The sequence below is a fragment of the Lissotriton helveticus genome, chromosome 1_1 (assembly GCF_964261635.1).
Source record: "Lissotriton helveticus chromosome 1_1, aLisHel1.1, whole genome shotgun sequence".
Lineage (NCBI taxonomy): Eukaryota > Metazoa > Chordata > Amphibia > Caudata > Salamandridae > Lissotriton > Lissotriton helveticus.
Window position 1 is genome coordinate 26,776,142 of NC_136057.1, and position 26,793 is coordinate 26,802,934.

General features: G+C 49.1%; 1 protein-coding gene across 1 annotated transcript in view; it reads right to left on the bottom strand.

Moving 5' to 3' along the window:
* P2RX3 (purinergic receptor P2X 3) overlaps positions 1 to 26,793 on the bottom strand; it is a 366,171-nt gene that overhangs the window by 55,575 nt on the left and 283,803 nt on the right. The window contains exon 11 of the mRNA XM_078674358.1: positions 11,169 to 11,246. Within this exon, the coding sequence (XP_078530484.1) occupies positions 11,169 to 11,246 (78 nt within the window). The remainder of the gene's footprint in view (positions 1 to 11,168; positions 11,247 to 26,793) is intronic.

Sequence of the window (26,793 nt, forward strand, 5' to 3'; positions counted from 1 at the left end):
TTTAGTTTTGTCCCCATGGCGGGCATCAATAAATTCCAATTAGAGAAAGACTTACGATCTTTCTTCAGAAAAATAAGGTTACGCAGATTTTTTGAGAATAGGCCAGAGAGAGATCCCCCTACTGACTCGGGTCTGAGGGCTAAATCGACCTTCACCCCAAGCTTAGGTATGGTAGACAAAAACATAGATACCTTTGAAAGTATGGTAAAAATGGAAATAGGGAAGCTAGTTGAGAAAAAACGCCACCAAGCACATAATATCTCCAAAAACCAGAAAGAAGCCTTAGACTCCCTCGCCCAGGACACGCTGATTACCATCAAGCCAGCGGACAAAGGGGGGGGAGTTGTAGTTTTTAACACATCGGACTATGATCAAAAGGCAATATCCCTTCTGTCGAATAAAGAACATTACACTAAAGTATCCCAAAATAAACTAGAGGAAACAAAACGCAAAGTAGAGTCATTACTCTACACTGCTAAAGCCAATGGGACGATTAGTGAAGAGGAATTTAAATTCCTGTACAATGAGAGCCCTAAAACACCTGCCTTTTATGGATTACCAAAAGTCCATAAGAATATGGATGATCCACCATTAAGACCAATAGTGGCATCTATTGACTCCTTATTAGAGCCTCTTAGTAAGTACGCAGATAGGTATCTTAAGCCATTAGTCCAACAACAAAAGTCCTACATAAAAGATACCACCGACATGATCACCAGGGTGGAGGGCTTGCCCTTCCAGGAAGATCATGAGTATATGGTGACTCTAGACGTAGAGTCACTATATACAAATATACCACAACAGGACACAATGGATGTATGACGTTACAACTCATACTTTTACAACGCATACCATTACAACGAAATTTTTACAACGCAAAAACTATTACAACGCATGTATTTACAACGCATGTATTTACAACGCAGGTACCTTTACAACGCATACCATTACAACGTAAGTATTGGTAAGTATATATTAATTTTTTTGATTTAAAATAATTAAAAATAATCTATTTTAATTTAATTTAATGTAATGTTATTTAATTTAATTTAATTTCATTTATTTGATTTAATTTAAATTTAATTTTATTTTATTTTTACCCTGTACCCCTGTATCCCAAAAACCCAAAACTGACCCTGAACCCTAAAAATACCCCTGTACCCCAAAAACCCAAAACTGACCCTGAACCCTAAAAATACCCCTTTACCCAAAAACCCAAAACTTACCCTGAACCCTAAAAATACCCCTTTACCCAAAAACTGAAAACTGACCCTGAACCCTAAAAATACCCTTTTACCCCAAAACTGAAAACTTACCCTGAACCCTAAAAATACCCCTTTACCCAAAAACTGAAAACTGACCCTGAACCCTAAAAATACCCTTTTACCCAAAAACTGAAAACTGACCCTGAACCCTAAAAATACCCTTTTACCCAAAAACTGAAAACTGACCCTGAACCCTAAAAATACCCCTTTACCCAAAAACTGAAAACTGACCCTTAACCCTAAAAATACCAAAAACCCAAAACTGACCCTGAACCCTAAAAATACCCCTTTACCCAAAAACTGAAAACTGACCTTGAACCCTAAAAATACCCTTTTACCCAAAAACTGAAAACTGACCCTGAACCCTAAAAATACCCCTTTACCCAAAAACTGAAAACTGACCCTGAACCCTAAAAATACCCCTTTACCCAAAAACTGAAAACTGACCCGAACCCTAAAAATACCCCTTTACCCAAAAACTGAAAACTGACCCTGAACCCTAAAAATACCCCTTTACCCAAAAACTGAAAACTGACCCTGAACCCTAAAAATACCCCTTAAAAAAACCCAAACATATAAAATTTAAAATATAATTATATACTTACCAATACTTACGTTGTAATGGTATGCGTTGTAAAGGTACCTGCGTTGTAAAAAAATGCGTTGTAAATACATGCGTTGTAATGGTTTTTGCGTTGTAAAAATTTCGTTGTAATGGTAGTGCGTTGTAAAAGTTGCGTTGTAAAGGTTGTTTCCCGGACACAATAGATGTAATTAGAACTCTACTAGAAGAGAATGAGATAGTGGGGGCTAATAAAGAATTCATAGTCCAATGTGTATCAATGGTGTTATTGAATAACATATTTCTCTTCAAAAAAGTCTTATATATCCAACGCAAAGGGACCAGCATGGGCGCTACTTGCGCCCCAAGTCTTGCCTGCATTTACGTAGGTAAATTTGAAGAGAAGCATGTATATAATGAGATCAGCCCCTTCTATGAAAATATTAGGAATTGGGTTAGGTTCATAGATGATATTTTTTTCATCTGGTCAGGGTCAGAGGAAGAACTGAATGAATTTTTAATATGGATCAACCTTGGGGATAAAAATCTCAAATTCACAGCAGCATATAGCAATAAAAAGGTTAACTTCCTAGATATCAGTGTGAAGAGTGAGAATAATCAGCTAATGGTAGAACTATTCAAGAAAGAAACAGATCGCAATACGGTACTTCATTACAACAGTTACTACCCCAAAAGTCAGAAAGACAGCATACCGTTCGGAGAGTTTCTCCGATTAAGAAGAAATTGTACGTCATTAGATGACTTTTATAGGCATGCTGAAGGCACTAAAGAGAAGTTTAGGGAAAGGGGATACCCGAAAAAACTAATCAACCACTCACTAAAGCGGGCCCGCTATTACAACAGGGAGAGTCTCCTGGAAAAAAAGGAGAAGGATGTATCCATGAATAAAATCGTCATGGTCAGCCAATTTTCAGCTATAGCAAATCAGGTTAAAAATGTGATAAACCATAATTGGAAAATCCTAAATGAAGGAAGCGATAGTAAGCTCCCCAGACCCCTATACGCATATAGAAAAAATAAAAACTTGCGCTCCACCTTAGTCCATACATATAGAGAAGATGTAGTGGAAACGCAATTGACCCTAATAGGAGACAAAGCGATAGGGAATCACAAATGTGGATCATGCAGTGTCTGTAATTTATGCCTGCCCACAAAAGAGGTCTGCCTCAATTTAGTAACACATAGGATCACTACCCTCAACATCTGTAGAAGTAAAAACCTGGTGTACCGGATCCTGTGCACCTGTGCCCTAGGGTCCATTGGGGAAACAGGTAGGGAACTCAGGGTGAGAATAGGAGAGCATACATCTGCCATCAGACTGAAAAAAGAAAATGCACCTCTAGTAAAACATTGGCAAGAGAAACAACATAGCGAGTCAGACATAAAGTGGGTAATTCTGGAAAAGATCAAGGAACAGACAAGAATGGGCAACAGTGTAAAGAGACGTAAACAGCAAGAACAATGGTTTATGGTAAAATTTAATACAATTAAAAATGGGCTGAATACTAGGGAAGACTGGGATGCCCTGATTTAAAGGAATTCCTGGTCGAACTGACATACAGATAATCGAGCAGAAGACCTCATGGTCTTTTACAGTCAGTTCCCCGTTTTTCTAATATAATAAAATCCTTTTTGTAAAGTTCCTCGAAACTTCTGCATAAAAACCACCCATTTTTTAAATAGGGAGGGATAAATGCAGGATACCAGATGCGTCAGTGAAACGCACCGGGGTAGTGCTATGCAGCAGGAAATAACGAGGATTCTCGCCCTCAACAGTGAAGGTTAACGATAGTAAACATAGCGTTAAAATGGCCGCCGCGTTAGAGAAGAGAAACAGTGCTCTCTGCGCGTGCGTAAGGGGAAAGTCTTTCTCGATATCTTCAGCTGAAAGAAATGAGGAAAGAGCTACATAAATAGATGAAGGACTAGCCCTCACCAAAGGGAGGAAGTAAGACGAGACGTACCCGTGGACGCTAAGAGCTGGTGTAACGGAGGTAAGCGGGTAATGGCAACAAACTAACTTAAGGGTTTCCTGTCCCTCGATAACCGTGGCTAGGGGAGGGGAGAGACAGGTCAATCTTACTCCCCGGTTACACAGAGAAGAGGATGCCGAAGCTGCAGGGTGTGGGTACAGGTCCTGTTCCTGTCCGTCTCTAAACCGAGGCTGCGGGAACAGGACGACTATCAATATCAGTTAAAGAGACAAATGATACCGGGTTTATGGTGAAAAGAGAGCCTTTCAGGCACTTTTCCTGTTTGTCCTTAAATCAAAGCAGCGTTAATAGGTCAGCCACTAAAACGAGCTACAGGCACAGGTGAGACCGCATTCTCGGGGGAAAGAGAGTTATTGGGTCAGCGCGTTTAAATTACCACGGTCCACACAAGGGGAGAAAATTTTGGGTAGATAAAACCAAATCTACGATAATATTAAAAGGCAAATAGGGAGGGAGAGTCCCAAATCTAATAAAATGAATTGAGAAGAACGGGTGGGGCATTCACTCTGACTGTTTTCCCATTGTAGAAATCACCAGATTCAATAATTTTGTACCAGGACGCAAGTGGCGACCCGGAAAGTTAGTTTACCACGGGGAACGAGGATTATCCAAGATTGCAAGGTAAGGGTGATAGTAAAAGAAAATCCTTAGAGACAGAGCTGTAACAAAAGAAATAATAAAGAAAATCTACTCCCTCTTTGATAAATAGGAACCCATATGAAACAACTACAGATTGTACCTACAGGAACATGAAATTCACAGCGACTAAAAAATAACCAATTTAGGACCAGAACATTTAGTTCGGTTTGGCTGGAAATAGAGAGGTAATGCTTATCCATTTATTTAAACCTTAATGTGTAAAATAAAAGCGGAACTACGATATAGACCTAATGTTAAATTTTCCGCCGAACAGGATATTTCCCTTTTCAAAGTACGAAGTGGTGAAAGAACGGGTGAATGTGAGGAACCTAGACAATATAATCTAGAGGTTAGTGGACTCTTTTACACGTAAGGAGATGTCTACATAGGACAACAGGTCACTCACTGAACCATAATGGAGGGACGAGATATGATATAAGTGGAGCAAATTGCGATGTTATATGAGATACATGGTGATTGATAAACGATAAAGGTGCATAAGCGACTGTAAAACCATAGGACATGAATACATAGTGACTACGGTATGACAAATATGCACTAGATAGAGACAGGAGAAGCATGTGGTAAACTAGTTGTTGTCTATGTAAAAATAGATATTATCTTTATTCATAGACCTGACATGCAAAGGGTATACAGGCGCGCACTAGAAAGTAACCAATGTGTGATTTTATCGTAAATCAAGAAAAGCTCCTGTTTAAATCAACAATGCATGTGAGAATAGACCCCAGTGACTGACATGGAATTTTATACAGGCACTCATTGATTCTTTTTTACTACACAGAGAGGATACAGAGCTTTGCTCTCGAAGACCCCAATAAATAAAAAAATTGTCTTGAGGAAGGTGTGACCATAACATCGGGCTACAACACCGAAACGCGTCGACGCATTTTCTGCATAGAATTCAAATTTACCTAGGGGACTCCTGAGATACTTTTATTATATTGTACTAGAAGTACCCCATACATTCATATAAGGTTTTTTTGAATCAATCAATCTGTAGCAATATTAAGAGCTTTATTGATTGCAAAGGGGTTATGTTGTTTGTGTTGTCTAAATTGTGATACACTGTGGAATTATTCTTGTGGATTTGACAAATGTACTGTGGTCTTGTTTATTAGATATACATTGTTTCCTTACTTTATTTTTATATGAAAATGTATCATGTTTCTCTTTTTTAATAGGTTTGTTTTTATAATGTCCTCATGAGATGTGTTTAAATTGATGTATTCAGTTAATCTATACTGGATTTTTAACCTATATTGTTTTTAATAAAATAGATTGTAAACATTATGATTTAGTTAGTGACCGGTGATTTAGCTGACACCTTTGCATGTGTGGGATGAGTGAGTGTTAAAGTACTGGCGGTAAGAGTTCGCTTTTTGAAGTAAAGTGTCCAGGGATTGCCCTTTCTGACTTGCAGTGATGCTTGTGCCTGGCCGCCCACGCCTCGTGTGAGCCCCGCTCGAGTTCGAGCCGCTCACCGTACGCCTCGCTGGGCCGCCCGCACTCTGACACCTAGCCCTCTTCGAAGCGCACTGTGCGTATCTCACCCCTCCGACCCGAGTGCTGTTTAAAGCCCCGGACGGCCCGTACGTATGAGACGTACCAGGCCACCCCGCTTCGCACTCCGAAGTCCCGAGGGCCGCGCCGCACGCTGCGAGCCTCCTGTACGTCCCGTACTGGAGGCCCATGCCGCGCCTGCGCACCTTGCAACGCAGTTACCCCCCGCAGACCCAAAGGTACGGCTCGAACGCCGCAACGCCCTCAGCGTCCCAGAAGATCCGCCTCGTCCACCTCATCGCCCCGTGGCCCCCGCTCTCCGCATTGTCCCCACAACGTCGCTTCAGCCAGGAGCACCGCATCAGGAGTCCGACCTGCGCCCCATCCTCCGCCACATCCGGTGTGCCCGTTTAAGCTGGACTCCTCTCCTTACAAGGTACTGTGCCCCAGTTCGCGCCCCCTGTGCGCACGCCACGGACCCAAAAGTCCGCAATGTCCAGATACTACTGTTTGATTTTGTGAGCACAGTGTGAGGAGTCGGACAAAGAGTGCGCCACGCGCACAAATAAAAGAACTACACATTGATTTAAGGAACGCTTTGCATAACCAATCTTGTGGCTTATTTTTAAAACGGTATTACGGTCTTGTCATAAGTCTGCTTAAAATATTTATATAAAATACCTATATTTATATATACAAATGCCTGGTGTCCATTTCTGGTGTATGCAGGGGTAACTGTATGTGATCATAAATGCTTAACTACTAATGCCCTGAAGTTTAGCCTTGTCTGCTCGCGCCACACTACCTAGAGGGTGAGCAGGGGTTAATTTTAGGAGTAAGTCCCTTGGCCTGACTAGAGGAGAGGGTCCCTGCTTGTCACAAGTACTTACCTGTGCCAACCAGAGACCCCCAATTCTAACAGTCCGGGGCCAATATGCATACATAATGAACACACAGACACACTTAGATAGATAGTGGAACTGGCTACGGGCACGTGCACCCGGCCCCTTTTTATTACCAGGGTCACATATCCAGTGATGCCTGTGCTGGCTGGGTGTGGGGTGAGTGTAAGCCAGCCCTCAGGGAGTGGTTGGCGCTGGCAACAACTACAGCAGTGATCATTGGATCACACACACAGATTCAATCATGAAAGGTCCATGACTTGTCGTGCACAGAGGTAGGGGCACCAGAGAGGAGCTTGATCATGTGAAGAAATTGTTAATATCCCTTTGGGATATTCCTGCGCCCTGAGGTGACATTGTTGCGTCCGCTGTCCACAGCACGCAACTCACTCATAAAGGGACCATGAGTTGTGGTGCACAGAGTTAGTGGCACCGAAGAGCTCAGCGTGTGCGCAGTCAGCAATGATGTGTCGTCCGGGCGGGCTGCACTGGATGCAATGTCTGTTGGACTCTACAATTTAAAAATCAACACTGATTTGAATTGGAGGACCTGCTGACCGCGGTGTAGGCCGAAGGCAGTTGTCAGCACACACATGACTCTGCGTTGCTGTGACGCTGGGTGCGCTGGGGGCCTGTGTTGCAGAAGTCAGCGCTCGGCTGAAGAGGCTGGCGGGCATGGCGGCGTCCTTGTGGCAGGGTGGGGGCGCCGCCCTGGCAGATGCGTTGGCCATACCGAAAGTGCACCACACCCAGAGTCCCGGCCTATTTATTCACACTCCTATGCCCGACTGGCATACGCCGGACCAGCCCACTCTGCTTACGCTTACAGAGGGGACGACAAAGCTACATGTCAAAGGTCTTCCCCACTTCCTGAGGTGACATGGTTGTGTCCACTGTCCACAACTTTACAAATACCAGCAGTATATGTCCACATGGACAGTTCTGTGCTCTACATACTGAGGTCTGTCCAGCACATCACCGACACACTTGGCATTGTGTACATTCTTATTCATGGGTGACTTGGATCCTTCACACATTCTTGGTTCTCACCTCTCCCCACATTCTGCAAATGTGTGGCTGGGGGCCATGCCATTTTCGGAAGGTCTGCTGTCTTGTTCTGTGCTGCCTCTGTGGTAGGGGGGTTGTCCGGGGTGTCCTGGGGGGTGGTGGTGGGTGTTGTGGCCCTCTTGGGTCTCCAAGCTGCATAGTCATTGGCTCCATGGCATCTGTTGGTCTTCAGATGTGGCTCTGGGCTGGGCTCTCTTTCATACTGAAGGTTGTCGTCCTGCTTAACGCCAGTAAAAGGCAGGTGTTAAATCCCTGCTGCTAATGCGCCTTATCACCTATTGTTGGATCGCATCGCAGATCTGGCTGGTCGTTGAGAATGTCGAGAAGTTGTGTTTTCGTGTGTTTTTGCACGAGAACGTCCTTTCTGCATCTCATTAGCGTTAGTTGTTGCTCTCATCCGTGGTGATGTTTTTTGTGCCAACTATCGCTGGATAACTGGGGATATCGGTAGTTTACGCCAGCTTGAGAATAGGGCAATAAATCTGTCACCACTTTTGCAGCGCTAAAGTGCAGATAAATCGGCGATAAGTCCTTGAGAATATGCCCAAAAGTCTTTAGGAAGCTTTTGTTAGTAAACAGAAATACTTTCCAAGCCGCAGTGCGTGTGACCTGTACCAAATATAATTAATCAACTCAATATGTGTGTGTGACGGGCGGAAGCTAGCAGCTCAAGAGGAGTGGTGGGGGTGGGCACAGGGAGACAAGGGGGAGTGGTGTAGGGGAGACAAGGAGGCACTGCAGCTGCCGTCCTGCGCACCGCTGCTCGCTCCCACCAGCAAAACGCTGTTGGAGTGAACCTTTTCAAAAGAGGTGGGACATGAACCCACCTTTAGCCATTTGCAGGCTTTGAGTCCAAAAAGTTGCAAGCAAAATCCAACCCAATGCGTTGGAGGAGTCAGACCCACACAGAGTCATTACAAGAAGCCTTGCAGAGCAGTGCATGCGCGCTGCGCTAGGCTCGACCTAATATTTAATTGCTTGCATTCCAAGTCAGCCTGGGATCTGCCTTCAGGAAGACTGGAACTGGGAGAGTGATTGCTGCAATAAAATGTATGCAGCTATGTCTGAGCACCCACAGTGTAACACGAGGTAGAAAACATATTAAAAGAGTCCCCCCAGGAGCAGATCAACAGACCAAAGTGTAATTATATTGTACTAAGTCCCTGCTCCTTGGAGGAAAAAGGAGGGACAAAGAAGCAGGACTGGCCACTAGAAAGCAAGGATATTTAAAGGACATTGAAACAAACAAATGAGAGGCAAGAAATGGCATTTGGCCCGCAGAGATATATGTATACTAAAGTATACAAGAGGTTGTATGCTTACGTTCGACCTAAAAAAGCAAGCATTCCAGCATACTGTTAGAAAGAAGCTGTCTGCCTTTTACATGGGAAGAGATCCTATCTTGACAGTGAATGGGAATTAAACAGTGTGAACGGCTTTAGTAGAAGTATCGTAAAAGCATGCAGCAAGGGGAGATTAGCTAAAAAAAAGTTTCACTCAAAAGCGAATGAACACAGTACTTTGGCAATAGGAAATGATAAGAGCCTGCTTTAAAGATATATTAAATACAAGAGATTTCACAAGCACAATGCAAGCGCTGCGCAGGCGAAACCTAAAATACAGCTAAGAAAGAATTGGGGGGGGGATTGAAAGGCATGGAGCCAATATTGAGAGTGAAATAGGTGAAAAAGAGACAACCTACGGAGTAAAATTGATTGGAGATAGGTGAAAGAGAGGAACAAAAAGACAGAGCTTGTGACAAAGGTGAGAGAGGGACGAGGTGTGAGCCTTTATAAAGAGATCAGTGAGACAGATACATCTGAGACAGAAGAGAAGAGGCTGTGGTGAGAAAGATGTAAGAGAGATAATAAAAAAGACAGCCAAGAAACGACTGAGAGCATGGAGGCAGCAGGTCAAAAATCTTCTCTTTGTTTTGTTTTGCTATATAGTTATACCCAGTCTTTCATTATTGTAATGTTGCTAAAACGAGTTTGGGCCGATATACATTTTTATTAGTAAAGCCAACCCCCAACCACTGGGGTGTGCTTTACATCCTGAGTTTTTACTTCCCCAGCCCAAACCCTCTTAAAATATACTGCCCACCAGTATGGATGACATGTGATTCATACACCTTGTAATCCTCATTGGCTGATGTGACAATTCCTATAGGCTGGTTTACATACTTGCATGATTGGTTGTCTCTGTATAATGTGTGCGTGATGTAAAATACTGTGACACCCTACACTGATATGAGCAGCTCTATACAACAAATGAAATGCATATAAGAGAGGGGCTACGGAGGGATGTATGACATTACAACGCATGCTTTTACCACGCATGCTTTTACAACGCGGTTTTTACAACGCATACCATTACAACGCATAGTGCTTTTAGGCGCTGGATAGTGAATTGTTTAATTTACTATTCCAACTCCAGTCCCCATGGATAGTAGGGAAGGTGTTGGATAGTACATTAAACATATTCCCTATCCTAGAGCGCCCCCCAGCGCAATGCGTTGTAATGCTTTGCGTTGTAAAAGTTGCGTTGTAAAGGCACTGCGTGGTAAAAGTTGCGTTGTAAAGGGTGTTTACCGCTACGGAGAGATGAAGGACACTGTTGGAGGGTGGTAGTAATGGTATCTGCGGAGAAAGAGGTCATTGGTGGGGCAACAAAAAGACGTTCGCACTAGCTCTAAAGCCGGCCCTGTCGTGGCAATTCTGTTTTTATTTAATTTGCAGTCAGGTGTTGTGAAGTCTGCCTCACTGGCGCCTACATTAACACTTTAAAAGCCGCCAGACTGGAGTTGAAAGATGCAAGACGCAGCCACATCTGGGCAGACCTCAGGCCGGTGCAGGGAGGACCCGGGGCAAACAGACCCCGCTCCAAGAATTCCACCCAGAAACGAGGCATGAGGGCAAACAAGCCACAAGTGAAGTCTTCATCACTACTCATCCTCAGACCTCCCCACGCCTGTGAGCCTCACCACAGCCACCATTCTTACAGCATCACCCTACGACCCGCAGCTGAGGAGACCAGAAGTGAAGGGTCTCTCTTTCACACTGAGTTCTTACATCCCACCTCTACTCCCCTCTGCTGGGGACATGGAGGTACTGCAGGTGATGTATTCTGTCCCTGGTTAGCATTCTTTACAGAGGGATTAGAAATGCCTCTGGCTCCTTAGAAACCACCTACTCACCTCTTCAAACTTCTTTGCCTTGTACTGGTCCGCTCCCTTCAGGAAATTCAGAAGAATAATGTCACAGAGCACCGTTCCCTGAAAAAAGAACAAAGTGCAGACATAAAACACAGGGTCAGCAAATGGGTGGCGAGAAACAGAAAGACAGGGGGAGAGAGAGGAAGGCCTGAAGGGAAGAGGAAAAGAGACAAAAAGTACATGATCCTGAGAACCCACCAGAGACAGGTGCCTTGTCGCTGTCGTTATGGCTAAGGTGCAATATTTTTAAAGTGTTTTCTTGTGCACTTTCCAGCACATAAACAATCTTTAAAGACCATTTGTCTGGTTTGCAGAATGCAGCACACATAGAAAGATCAAAAACAAGGAGACCCAAAAGTATTTCTCCTCGTTGCACCACTCTACTGCTCGTTTTTCAAGGACATTTGTTTTTGGCGCTGCCTCCGATTTGCAGATCCTTGCAAATCAGAGACAGTGTCAAAAAGCAGTGGGTGTTGCAGTGGAACGTCCACAGCAACACCCACTGCACGTTCCTTTCAGGCAGACACCGGCTTGAAAGAGAATTTACAAAGTGGTGTTAAGCCACGCAAAGTGACTTGACAAATATGAAGAAGGTCATTGTGCCACTAGAGCTTTGGTAGAAGTGACGTTCCTGTGGTACAAACCCCCAGTAAATAGGTGCTATGGTGCTCTAAATAGGAGCCATCGTATTAAGTTCTTTGTGTGTGTGTCTGTGTGTGCGAAAAAAGGAGCAATGATATTTGGTAGGCAACCACGCAAGCGAGAAAATGTATGTGTGAGACTCGTGAGCCTTTTTTTATTTACTGCTCGGTAAGCTTAAAAAAATCAAAATGAAGTAGTGTGAAAGCGCTTCCATTTAGAAAGTGGATGGGCCAGCAGCAATTTGCTGCCTAGTCATCCAAAAGAAAAAAGGAAAATTATTTTAAAAAATAGGTCTGCAGGCAGGGCCGGACTGGCTACCGGGCAGTCGGTGTGCTGCCTAGCTAGGGGCTAATTTCTCTGTGGTGGGGGCTTATTTCGTTGATGGGGACCTGCGTGCGATTTGAAATAAAAAAAGCAAAACGAATTTCGTTTTGCACACGCAGGTCCCCATCAACGAAATTAGCCCCCAGCTCGGCAGCACACACAACCGCCCGTTAGCCAGTCCGGCCCTGTCTGCATGGAATAAGAGACAACAGAGAAGTGGGTCAGGGAAGCTCGGGAGAGGGACAGAGAGGGACAGAGAGGGAGAGAATAACACAAGGAAGAAGCGCAGGGGAGAGAGAGCAACAGGCAGTGATGGAGAGAAGCACATGGCCGAGCGACAGCAACACAGACTGTGCAGGGGAGTAAAGTCCACATATGAGAAGGAACAACATGGAGTGGGGCGAAGAGAAGCACACGAGGGAGACAGCTTGAAAACATGTGTACTCTGATGCAGTGCTTCAGCAAAAAGAAAAAAAGTAATTCCCTAAGAGTGGAAGGACTCAAATAAAGAGGATATGTTCGGGGGGGACAAACACAAGATGGACAAGAAAAGCCATCAAATAGGAAACAAGCAATTTAGACGATAAACCAATCAGTGGACCAGTTTTAAGGTCACTGTAAACTCTTGGTAAAACCACAATAGGCCATTTTGAATCAGGCAGCTTTGCTGTCTGGTAGGCACAACCTAAAAAGGACAATGCTCTAAAGCATTGGCATGAAACATTGGCAAAGCCAATGCTTCACAGCGGCAAGACCTATTGGCTTTGTCAATTCTTGTTTGTGGTGTGTAGTTTGACTGACGTGTCGCTGTCAACACTGATGGTGTTATTGAGGGAATTCATTTGAGGCTTTTGTTGTCTGGATTGAAAGGTGGCGGTGAGTCTTCCTCAGTGACAAGATAGCGAAGGCCAGCATGATTACAATTTGTGCTCGGTAGGTTGTGGTCGGCAGTGGTAGACGGTCGGTGGGGAACATGTAATTGGAGGATGAACTGGTCTGACCGAGAGCGATTTGGAAGCTATGGTTAGAATAAGAGTTGTTAGGGACGAGTATGTGGGCTGAGGTTTAGTGATCTGTTGTTTGGTGTTGAGTGTCTTTAAGAAGTATGTGAGTGTCTGCCGTTGAGTTGATGAGTGCATCTAGCTTTATGTGAGTGGGAAACACTTTCCTACTGAAATCCTGGGGTTTGCCATCTGCCTTAATACACCTGCGCTCCGTCTCACTTTTGTGCGCACATATCCCCAGACTTAAAGTCTCTAAAATGGCTGCCTTTTGAAGCCAGAATACATCTAAAAATTGCAGTTATGACACACGCGGCCGTGCACCACAAGGCACCCAACTACCTCGCTCAAAAGCTGTCTATATCAGGAGGCTCGAGATCCAATAGGAGTACAAAAAATCTACTCCTGAAACCTCGTAGATTCCGGAAAGCGAAAACCTACAAGCGCTCCTTCTCAGGAATGGCACCCAGGATCTGGAATGCGCTCCCTCCTGAAACCAGGCTTATCTCCTCCACTGCACTCTTCAAGAAAGAGGTGAAAACCATCCTTCTGGCCAAGATCTCCTGATCGTTATAGATGTTGGTTCAGAGACTCTGCATTGCTTTGTATCACTGCTCACCCTATCCCCTGGCACTACACTCTACTTGTTGGGGGCACTACTACGCTACTCTCTTACTACCGACCAAGATATGATACACGTTGGTTTACTGATCCACCTGTACACCTCTGTAGTGGGATCAATGATTTGTGCTGTCCTATATTACTTCCTTACCTGATTGTATACGGATTGGTTTTATGTATGTTTTTTATTATCCATGTTATTGACTTTTATACTGTTCCCATTATCTCTGTTGACTCCTACTGCCCCTACCCTGTCTTTGTGAAGCGCTCTGATATCTGTAAGGATCCTGTTCGCCCTATATAAAACTTTGAATAAATAAAATAAATAAATCACTGGATTTTACCTGCTGGGTGAAGGTGTAGCCCTATCTTCACGTAGCATAGCATCTAAATCAACAACATCCTCAGATACTTTGATAAAGCAATTTTACATGCTTAACAGCATATAACCTATTCACAAAAGTGAACTTTTTCAATGAAAACATTAGTCAATGAGAGAGAGGTGATGTTTTTGGGGTCCCCCCTAACCTAGGGGGAGCACCAAGCAGATGCCTTGAACACAAAGAGCATCAACAAAAAGCACATTTTGTTGAACTTCAGTGGTGATCCCATCATTTTAGGACCACCCCAAGCACAGTTATTGGCAAAAAAACAATCCCAACCAAAGGCCCTGCAAAGCATTATGGGACGAGATTAACAGTGGCAGTGAATATTATAGTATCCAAAATCAAAATAATTCTACAAAGAGCTGCAGTTCAACTAGATGTCCCTCACGAGTCAAATGCAAAGCATTGAAATTATTCTTACATCAAGCTGCAGTTCCACTAGTCGTTACTAGGTGTCCCTCACGAGTCAAATGCAAAACCATTGAAACCCTTTCATCAAGGTTTGCATTTGACTTGTGAGGGACATCTAGTAACCACCAGTTGAACTGCAGCTCTTTGTAGAATTATTTTGATACTGGATATTATATTATATATATATATATTATATAATATTCACTGCCCACTGCTAATCTCATCCCATAATGCTTTGCAGGGCCTTTGGTTGGGATTGTTTCTTTGCCAATAACTGTGCTTGGGGTGGTCTTAAGAGGATGGGACCACCACCGAATCGTTTAATAAGATGTGTTTTTTGTTTTCAAGGCATCTGCTTGGAACTCTCCCTAGGTTAGGGAGGATCCCAAAATCATCACCACTCTCACTGCTTGATAATTTTTCAGTTTCACCTTTGTGCAAGTATTATATGCTCTTTAACATTTAAAGATAGAGATACTTACTTTATCATAACTGCACTGTGTAGGATGCCAATTGGAATTATTTCGCGGTGCGGGCAACTACGTGCACTACGTGTTGTTCAAAGTATACTACGTGAAGCTACGTGTAGTGCTGCTACACAAACTACGCCCAGGATTATTCAAGATAATGGAGGGAATGTTTGAGGTCTCCCAGAGTGCGCCTGGCCAAGCTGTTTTGTGGATGAATGCCAGTTCTCCTTCACCGCTGTGTGTTACACTAACGCCTTGAATGCTGTTGCGTCTGTGGACGATAATGCGCCTAGAGGCGTGGGTGAGCCATGTTTCACCGATGAAGAGTGCAGTTAAGCAGTAAGTAATGGCTCTGGGTGCTACGCCACACACACGTCGCACCTGAGACTAAGCGCCTATGAGCATGAGGTGTACTGTGGTTTCTTTTGAATGTGTGTGTGCGGTGATGCTGGGAGGTGGGTGTTGGTAGTTGGTTGAAGTTGACCTGAGTAACGGGTTTGTGCAGTGAATTATCCTGTTGTATTTTGTGTGGGAATTGTACAAGTGTGCTTTGATACAGGACCATGGTGATGGTCTGTCTGGAATGAGACCGTCAGGGGTTCTGACCCTTGACCTCTTCCAGGTCCTTGATATCTGAACATACAGCAGAACAAGCATTAGTTAAGCTAACACGTCTTCTGTTAGTTGCCAATGTTTTGTCATTGTCAATGACTGTTTTTTAAGATTTTTGCAAAATGTAATTGTTGATAAAGCTACAGTGCCTTTGTAAAGCTAAAAAAAAATGGCTGAAAGTCAAAAAAACACAAAAAAGGATTATCCCCAAAAGTAAACACTGTTATTGTAATTCTTGGAACTAAAGGGAACTACTTTGTGTGCGTCGATGTGCTCCTTGTGAAAGGGCTGTATGATGTTAGCCAGTGTCTGAAGTGGGCGGACCCACAGTCGCTTGCAGCGTGCTGTAGTGGGTGAAAGAAACATATGATTGACACACCAACAGACCAATGGATGGAGAGGGCTGGTTGAAAGCCTCTACCTGTATATTTTACATTTAATTTTAGTTAAAATCTAAAGGTCTTTGCTAATGCCAGGACTAAAACAGGAGAAAGGTGGAGATGTCCTTCTATGCTATGGACGTGATTTCCCTTTGAGTCCAGAGGGTGGCGAGCATGGGGTGAAGTGCAATGTCAGGCTGCTTGTCCTGCCTCTAATATGCTGGATCGTCATTGGTGGAGCGGGCAGTATTGATTTTCTATTTTTTAGAAGGTTTAAAATGTTTCTTTGGGATGGAATTCCCCACTGTGGCTTGACTGGATGGCAAGGTGAGAATTTCTACCATTGTCTTTCAGTCAGTCAATCAAGATGGATTTACAAAGCGCTGCTTTTCACCGAGGAGGGTATCCAGGCGCTGGAGGTTGATGCTGCTGGGTGGGACCAGTGGATCAGCCAGGTCTTCAGATCCTTCCTGAAGCCTGTAGGGAGGGGGAGGGTTTATTTGTGGGTATCAGGAGATGGGGAAGGTCTGGCCCAGTGACCGCCCCCACGTGTTACCTCTACATATATGAACTCCTGTGATCATGTAGGTGGTTACCTTTGTATGATCCTTTCATCCTTGCGTAGATCTGCAGTCTGAGACCCTAGCCTATAGGATATGCTAATGTCTGCTCCTCTGCCTTTAAGGCTCACTCTCCAGCACCCTTCTTAGATATGCAAATGCATTAATTCCTTTTGGCCTAGATGTACGACCATTCCATTTCGCGAGTCTCAAATTGCGATTTTTTGTGACTTGCAATTTGAGACTCGCAAAGTGGAATGTACAACATGGTCTGAGACACAGTTTGCGATTCCCAAATGGGTCTCAAGGGACCTGCCTCTGCCTCATTAATAATCATGCGGCAGGTTGCAATTTGCGACCCATTGCGAATGGCTGGCACTCAGAGGGGTGGTGGTCTGCTGGGGTCAGCAGGCCACCATGTCTGTGACTCCTTTTTAAATAAAGCATTTTTTTTGGTTTTACAAATGCTGCCCATTTTGGAAAACGGGGTGCATTTAAAAAAGAAAAATATAAAGATTCCTTTTAATTTTTCAAGTGTAGGCAGCGCCCATAAAAAATATTTCCGCTGCGCAACACAAAGGGGAAGAGTGTCCCCTGGGGGCCCTGTCCCAATTGCGACTGGCTTACCACCTGCTTGAAGTAGTTGGTAACTGCAATTGTTTTGCGACCGCATTTACGTTTGCAAAGTGTTGGACCCGGCCTCGTGGCGTGGTCCTACCCTCCCGCATGGCGGGCCCCGGATGACATCGGCCCCCCATCCAGCCCGGGTCGGCCTCGGGCACCCCTCTGCACGACCTACAAACCACCAGATCCGCCACCCGGCGGCCCACAACCACTGACACGGCACACTCGGGCCGCCCCAGCATTACCGGTCCGGTGCCCACCCCGGACCCTCATTCCAGGCCCGACGCCATCTTGGGCCCATCACGTCACAGACACGTGGTCCCGGCCCAGCCGCGGCCACGGCCCCGGCGAGCCCGCCATCGAGGCACCAAGAGCCCTCCGGGTGGTAGAGTGGCCACTCAACCAGAGACAAGGAGAGGGGAGTTTCGATGGCTCTCCAACCGTCCCCGGATGCCTGGTTTCGATCGGCCTCCGGCCTCCCTGAGCGCTGGCTCCACCCCCTGCTGGGTGTCTGGACACCATCATCCCGGCCCCTCTGACCCCCAGGCGAGAGGGTCCGGACATCAAAGGACTCCAGACCTATATCTGGGCCAGCCCCGGAGTAGGACGGGAGTTGTATCCCGGAGTCGAGAAGCCCTGCTGACGCTGTCGCGGCTGACCCTGAGACGAACTCACCTTGCTGTTCTACCTGGAACCTGCTGGCGCTGCCGCGGTCCACACTCGCTGAACCATCTTGGAACCTGCTGGCGCTGCCGCGGTCCACGCTCGCTGAACCATCTTGGAACCTGCTGGCGCTGCCGCGGTCCATACTCGCTGAACCATCTTGGAACCTGCTGGCGCTGCCGCGGTCCACACTCGCTGAACCATCTTGGAACCTGCTGGCGCTGCCGCGGCCCAACCTCCTGGAACCCCCCAGCTCGAGGATTGAGAGCTGTGCGTAGGGTCTCCTTGCAACCAACCATCTATAAGACTGTCCCGCTACCTTGCCCTTTGTCACGAGACTTTCCAGATCTCGGGATCTGCTGTATATATTGAAACGATACTTATTGCCAGATAAAGATTGAAAACTCTATCTACGTGTGGTGTACATTTGTAGGGGTGTGGTTACTCTGCTGTACGATTCTAGGAGAGGGCCCTCACGTCGAGGCCCCTCGACATCGCTCGGTCCCTTCTCTGAAGGAGGGGTAGACCTAGGGGTGGTCAGTCAGACACCTTCTGCCTCCCCCGGGTTCTCCTTTCTAACATTGGTGGCAGCGGTGGGATCCGAGCCAACGCAAAATCGTACAGAGAGTGATCTAGCCGCTACGACGGAAAAACACACAGAGACCATGACGACCCAAGGAACCAACCTACCTGCCGAATTCCAGAAAGAGAAGATAGAAGAATACAGCCACAAAGAACTAAAACAATTCTGTAAAGACATGGGTATCGCTACCACTGGCCTGAGCACAAAAGAGGACTTCAATTCGGCCCTACAAGCCTGGGTGGAAACCCGAGACGGACCACCCCAAGAGGAGAATAGCCCGAACGGGCAACAGGAAACCAGCGCACCCCCGACGGGGGAAAGAACCGCAACACTAAACGCGGACCTCATCTATGAAGACGCTCGAGAACGAGAGCGCAACCGGCTACACGAATTGGAGCTTGCACGACTCCGGCTAGACAGAGAACTCCAGCTAGCAGAGAAAAAGATAGCCCTCGAGCAACTACGGCTGGAGGGGGATCTAGAAGAGAAACGGAGACAACGTGACCTCGAAGAAAAACGACTAGCATATGAACACGAACGAGGCCTGAGAGAACTAGAAATCAAAGCCAAGATCAACGAAGATAGCGCGGCCGGGGCCAAGACCTCGGCCCCTCCCGTGGACACCAAGGTCCACCTACCGAAAGATGTAGTCAAAGAATACTACAAGAACGATGATATCCAGCAATGGTTCAAAGCCTACGAGGTGGCCATGACAGCCCATCGGGTGCCCCTGAATGATTGGGGCGCCGGCCTGTGGGGAAAGTTCGTCAACGAAGGGAGGGACGCCCTGCTGGAACTCCCTGACACCGAAATGACCTCCTATGAACACATGAAAATGGCCCTACTCACGCGCTACGGACTCACCCCCGAAATGTACCGGCAGAGGTTCCGAGATTGTAAAAAAATCCCCGGTACCACTTGGGTGGAATATGTGAACTTTTTTAGCAGAGCCTTCGAGGGGTGGGTCAAAGGCAGTCAGGTCACTACCTACCAGCAGTTGGTCGACCTTATGTTATGGAAGCACCTCTCCAACAACTGCTTCATTGAACTACGACAGCACCTCCTCGACAGCAAGTTGACCGAGCCGCGAAAGCTAGCGGTCGAAGCAGATCGGTGGGCGAGCAACCGTGTCCACCGGAACACCACAGGAGAATACGGACGAGGCTCCCCGGGGAACCACCGGCAGCGAGGCGGCGGGTCTGGCATCAGCCGAGGCCGAGACATGCCGGGGTCTTCGACCGTCTCCTCTACACCAGCCTCCAACCCGAGGGGGGCCCATCCAGCCCGACCGGGGCCACGCCCCAACGTTACGTGCCACAGATGCCAGCGGCTGGGTCACTATGCCAATGATCCTCTCTGCCCCAGGAACCCGCGGCCCGGCACCACCGGGCTCCCCGGTCGACAAATCACTGCAGCCGCTCTGAGCGAAGAAAAGGATGAAGAAGAAGAGGTCCCTATGGAACCAGAAGAATGGGAGTCCGCGGCCATGTGCCTCGCCGCCCTGGGCGACAAAGACATGATCCCCCGAGACCAGATTCCGATCAACACCCAGAAGTACCGCCAGTGGGTCACCATCAACGGACGCCGGGCCAAGGCTCTCCGTGACACGGGGGCCAGCATAACCGCCGTCCGCTGCCATCTGGTGACCCCAGAACAAATCTTGCCCCACGTTCAGTGCCCTGTCCGGTCAGCGGACAATTCCGAGAGCCTGTGCCAGATGGCTCGCATCCCCTTCGAGTGGGGAGGAGTGTCCGGCATGCTGAAAGTCACCGTCCGAGACGATGCCCCGGTGGACTGCCTCCTAGGAAACGACCTGGAAAGTTCCCCCTGGGCACAGATCGAGCGAAGAGAGCATCTGGGGATGCTAGGCCTTCCTGAATGGGTTTGCGTAACGACCCGATCCATGTCCACCCGGGACGCCGTCCCAACCGAAGACAATCTGCCCTAAGAACCTGAATGGCCGGCACCTCCGCCACCCGCCACTGCCACAGCCGAACCCGAACTGGGGCCGCAGGGCCCCAGCCATGAAGAACTTCCTGAGCTCGGGCCCCTTCCCGAACTAGCCCAGTGGCGCCAAGAAGGGGGCCCCACCCGCGAGCAGTTCCGTCGGGAACAAAAGACATGTCCTTCCCTTGAGGGACTCCGACAACAAGCCGCCACGCAAGCCACAGGAGACTCCTCGGGGTCCCACTGGATCTATTGGGACCAGGACCTCCTGTACAGTGAACAAAAGATCGCCGAGCTGGGGGCCGGCCGAGTGCTAGTCGTCCCCCTCCACTTCAGAGACTTTCTCTTAAACCTGGCACATGATGTGCCCCTCGCCGGGCACCTGGGGCAGGACAAAACCTACAGCCGCCTGGTGACCCACTTTTATTGGCCGAAGATGCGCAGCGATGTGTACAACCACTGCCAAACCTGTCCGACCTGCCAAGCCAGCGGAAAGAGTGGGGGGAAAATCAAGGCCCCACTCCAACCGTTTCCCGTGGTGACCACTCCCTTCGAGCGAGTAGGGATCGACATCGTGGGGCCCCTGGATCCTCCAACCTCTCAGGGGCACCGCTTCATCCTCGTCCTGGAGGACCATGCCACCCGCTACCCAGAAGCTATCCCCCTCCGGACTATCACAGCACCCGTAGTGGGACGGGCGCTAATGGGGATCTTCTCTAGAGTCGGCTTCCCCCGAGAGGTCGTAAGTGATCGGGGCACAAACTTTATATCGAAATATATGCGGTCCCTGTGGCAACAGTGTGGGGTCGCGTATAAGTTCACCACCCCGTATCACCCTCAAGGGAATGGACTAGTGGAGCGATTTAATAGGACCCTGAAAGGAATGATCAAGGGCCTAGAAGAGCCCCTCCGGCGCAAATGGGACGTTCTGCTGCCATGCCTCCTGTTCGCCTACCGGGAGGTACCCCAGAAGTCCCTGGGGTTCAGCCCCTTTGAACTCTTATATGGACACCCTGTGCGAGGCCCCCTCAGCCTGGTCAAGGAAGGCTGGGAGCTGGCCGCCTCCGATACTCCGCCCGATGTTTTCCGATACCTCTTGACTCTCCGCAACCAGACTCGGAAGTTCCAGGAACTGGCCTAAACCAACCTGAAGGCCAGTCAAGAGGAGATGAAGCGTTGGTATGATGAAAATGCCACGTCCATTGAATTCGAGCCGGGCCAGCAGGTCTGGGTCATGTCCCGGTCGATCCCGGCGCCCTCCAGGACAAATGGACGGGGCCCTTCAAAGTGGTGAAGCGCAAGAGCCCCGTCACCTACCTAGTGGACATGGAGTCCCCCCGGAACCCCCTCCGGGTCCTACACGCCAACCGGCTCAAGCCCCACTTTGTCCGCACCGAACTGAGCCTGTTGTTGGCTACCGATGACGGAGCAGAGGACGACTCCGAGCCTCTACCAGACCTCCTGAGCACCTCCGAGACAGATGGCTCCGTCGAGGGGGTCTCCCTCTCTCCCGCGCTGACACCCAAACAGCGCTAGGACTGCCAGAAACTGCTAGGTCAATTTGCGAACTTATTTTCCCTCACCCCCGGAATCACCCAGTGGTGTGTTCACGACGTCGACACTGGGGACAGTCCGCCCGTGCGGCACCGAGCCTACCGCGTCCCCGACCGAGTCCGGGCCTGCATCCAAGCCGAAGTTTCCAAGATGCTAGCCCTAGGGGTAGTCGAACCCTCAGACAGTCCATGGGCCAGTCCCGTCGTCCTGGTGCCTAAGGCCGCCGCCCCCGGGGTGCCCCCGGAGCTACGGTTCTGTGTCGACTACCGGGGACTGAATGCCGTCACCAGGACCGACGCCCATCCCATTCCCCGGGCGGATGAACTGATCGATCGCCTGGGAGCCGCCACGTACCTCAGCACCTTCGACCTCACAGCCGGATACTGGCAAATCGGCCTCACGCCAGGGGCACAAGAACGATCCGCTTTCTCGACCCCCGATGGCCACTTCCACTTCAACGTGATGCCCTTCGGCATGAAGAATGCTCCGGCCACCTTCCAGAGACTAGTGAATCGGGTGCTGGCAGGGCTGGAAGAGTTCAGTGCCGCCTATCTGGACGATATTGCGGTGTACAGCCTCTGTTGGGACGAGCACCTGACCCACCTCTGGAAGGTCCTGACGGCCCTCCAAGGGGCCGGACTAACAATAAAAGCCAGCAAGTGCCAGATCGGTCAAGGGTCCGTGACCTATCTGGGACACCAAGTGGGGAGCGGCCAAGTGGCTCCCCTTCAACCCAAGAACGACGCCATCCAGGCCTGGGAGCCCCCCGTCACCCAGACAGCCGTCCGAGCCTTCCTGGGGCTCACTGGATACTATCGGCGGTTCATAAAGGACTATGGGAGCATTGTGGGGCCCCTCACAGAACTAACCTCCAAGAGACTACCCCCGAAGGTGCACTGGACCCCCGAGTGCCAAGTAGCCTTTGAGACACTAAAGACTGCCATGTGCACCGCCCCGGTGCTCCAGGCCCCCGACTACAGCCGAGAGTTCATCGTCCAAACTGACGCCTCGGAACACGGCATTGGGGCCGTACTCTCCCAAATGAACTCTGACGGAGTCGACCTTCCTGTGGCCTTCATCAGCCGGCGCCTGCTGGCCCGAGAACAACGATGGAGCACCATCGAGAGGGAAGCATTCGCCGTCGTATGGGCCCTAAAGAAGCTCCGGCCCTACCTCTTCGGCACCCACTTCCGAGTACAGACCGACCACCGGCCCCTGCGGTGGTTGATGCAGATGCGGGGCGAGAACCCGAAGTTGCTACGTTGGTCCATCTCCCTCCAAGGGATGAACTTCACCGTGGAGCATCGCCCTGGCAACGACCACGCCAACGCTGACGGCCTCTCCAGATTCTTCCGCCTTGGCGAGGAGAATCCCCAAGAAGATGTGTGACTCTCCCCTGCCTTCAGCTGGAGGGGACGTGTGTTGGACCCGGCCTCGTGACGTGGTCCTACCCCTCCCGCATGGCGGGCCCCGGACGACATCGCCCCCCCATCCAGCCTGGGTCGGCCTCGGGCACCCCTCTGCACGACCTACAAACCACCAGATCCGCCACCCGGCGGCCCACAACCACTGACACGGCACACTCGGGCCGCCCCAGCATTACCGGTCCGGTGCCCACCCCGGACCCTCATTCCAGGCCCGACGCCATCTTGGGCCCATCAAGTCACAGACACGGACACGGCCCCAGCGAGCCCGCCATCGAGGCACCAAGAGCCCTCCGGGTGGTAGAGTGGCCACTCAACCAGAGACAAGGAGAGGGGAGTTTCGATGGCTCTCCAACCGTCCCCGGATGCCTGGTTTCGATCGGCCTCCGGCCTCCCTGAGCACTGGCTCCACCCCCTGCTGGGTCATCCCGGCCCCTCTGACCCCCAGGCGAGAGGGTACGGACATCAAAGGACTCCAGACCTATATCTGGGCCAGCCCCGGAGTAGGACGGGAGTTGTATCCCGGAGTCGAGAAGCCCTGCTGACGCTGTCGCGGCTGACCCTGAGACAAACTCACCTTGCTGTTCTACCTGGAACCTGCTGGCGCTGCCGCGGTCCACACTCGCTGAACCATCTTGGAACCTGCTGGCGCTGCCGCGGTCCACGCTCGCTGAACCATCTTGGAACCTGCTGGCGCTGCCGCGGTCCACACTCGCTGAACCATCTTGGAACCTGCTGGCGCTGCCGCGGTCCACACTCGCTGAACCATCTTGGAACCTGCTGGCGCTGCTGCGGTCCATACTCGCTGAACCATCTTGGACCTGCTGGCGCTGCCGCGGTCCACACTCGCTGAACCATCTTGGAACCTGCTGGCGCTGCCGCGGTCCACACTCGCTGAACCATCTTGGAGCCTGCTGGCGCTGCCGCGGCCCAACCTCCTGGAACCCCCCAGCTCGAGGATTGAGAGCTGTGCGTAGGGTCTCCTTGCAACCGACCATCTATAAGACTGTCCCGCTACCTTGCCCTTTGTCACGAGACTTTCCAGATCTCGGGATCTGCTGTATATATTGAAACGATACTTATTGCCAGATAAAGATTGAAAACTCTATCTACGTGTGGTGTACACTTGTAGGGGTGTGGTTACTCTGCTGTACAATTCTAGGAGAGGGCCCTCACGTCGGAGGCCCCTCGACATCGCTCGGTCCCTTCTCTGAAGGAGGGGTAGACCTAGGGGTGGTCAGTCAGACACCTTCTGCCTCCCCCGGGTTCGCCTTTCTAACACAAAACAATCATCCGTGGTCTTGCGATTCGCTATTAGGAAGGGACGCCCTTGGCACGCCCCTGCCTATGAGCGACTCGCAAACCCTATTTTGCATGTTGATAATAGGTTAACGACTCACAAAACAAGGTTTGTACATACCCACAACTCTTTTTAGCGGTCGCAAACGGGCCGATTTTATGTTTGCAACCACTAAAAAGGGTCGACCAGCTGGCCCTTTATGCTTGTGACAAATCCACCAGCACACTCACTGATCTGTTTTCACCTGGAGTCACAGTACTTACAGTGTGTGTGGGGTGAGTGAGGGGGAGTACTGAACAGACAGTAAACTAGAGATAGGCACTGTACAGGCATGAGATGTCTCTAGCAGACAGTGGGATTGAGATAGGCACTGTACAGACGTGAGACTGCCTAGCAGACAGTGGGATAGAGATAGGCACTGTACAGAAGAGAGAAGTGCCTAGCAGAAACTGGACTAGAGATAGGTACTGAACAGAAGTGAGACATGCCTGGCTGACACAGAGCTAGAGATAGGAACTGTACAAAAGTGTGAAGTACCTAGAAGACACTGGGCTGGAAAGAGGCACTTTAAAGAATTGAGAAGTGTCTAGCAGACAATGAACTAGAGATAGGCACTGTACAGAAGTGAGATGTGCCTATCAGACAATGATGTAGAGACAGGCAATGTACAGAAGTGAGACGTACCTAGCAGACAGTGGGCTAGAGACAGGTACTGTACAGAAATGAGACATACCTAACAGACAGTGGGCTAGAGATAGGCACGGTACAGATGTGAGATGTGCCTAGCAGACAGTGGGCTAGAGATAGGCACGGTACAGAAGTGAATGGTGCCTAGCAGACAGTGGGCTAGAGATAGGCACGGTACAGAAGTGAATGGTGCCTAGCAGACAGTGGGCTAGAGATAGGCACGGTACAGAAGTGAATGGTGCCTAGCAGACAGTGGGCTAGAGATAGGCACGGTACAGATGTGAGATGTGCCTAGCAGACAGTGGGCTAGAGATAGGCACAGTACAGAAGTGAATGGTGCCTAGCAGACAGTGGGCTAGAGACAGGTACTGTACAGAAATGAGACATACCTAACAGACAGTGGGCTAGAGATAGGCACGGTACAGATGTGAGATGTGCCTAGCAGACAGTGGGCTAGAGATAGGCACGGTACAGAAGTGAATGGTACCTAGCAGACAGTGGGCTAGAGACAGGTACTGTACAGAAATGAGACATACCTAACAGACAGTGGGCTAGAGATAGGCACGGTACAGATGTGAGATGTGCCTAGCAGACAGTGGGCTAGAGATAGGCACGGTACAGAAGTGAATGGTGCCTAGCAGACAGTGGGCTAGAGATAGGCACGGTACAGAAGTGAATGGTGCCTAGCAGACAGTGGGCTAGAGATAGGCACGGTACAGAAGTGAATGGTGCCTAGCAGACAGTGGGCTAGAGATAGGCACGGTACAGAAGTGAATGGTGCCTAGCAGACAGTGGGCTAGAGATAGGCACGGTACAGAAGTGAATGGTGCCTAGCAGACAGTGGGCTAGAGATAGGCACGGTACAGATGTGAGATGTGCCTAGCAGACAGTGGGCTAGAGATAGGCACGGTACAGATGTGAGATGTGCCTAGCAGACAGTGGGCTAGAGATAGGCACAGTACAGAAGTGAATGGTGCCTAGCAGACAGTGGGCTAGAGACAGGTACTGTACAGAAATGAGACATACCTAACAGACAGTGGGCTAGAGATAGGCACGGTACAGATGTGAGATGTGCCTAGCAGACAGTGGGCTAGAGATAGGCACGGTACAGAAGTGAATGGTACCTAGCAGACAGTGGGCTAGAGACAGGTACTGTACAGAAATGAGACATACCTAACAGACAGTGGGCTAGAGATAGGCACGGTACAGATGTGAGATGTGCCTAGCAGACAGTGGGCTAGAGATAGGCACGGTACAGAAGTTAATGGTGCCTAGCAGACAGTGGGCTAGAGATAGGCACGGTACAGAAGTGAATGGTGCCTAGCAGACAGTGGGCTAGAGATAGGCACGGTACAGAAGTGAATGGTGCCTAGCAGACAGTGGGCTAGAGATAGGCACGGTACAGATGTGAGATGTGC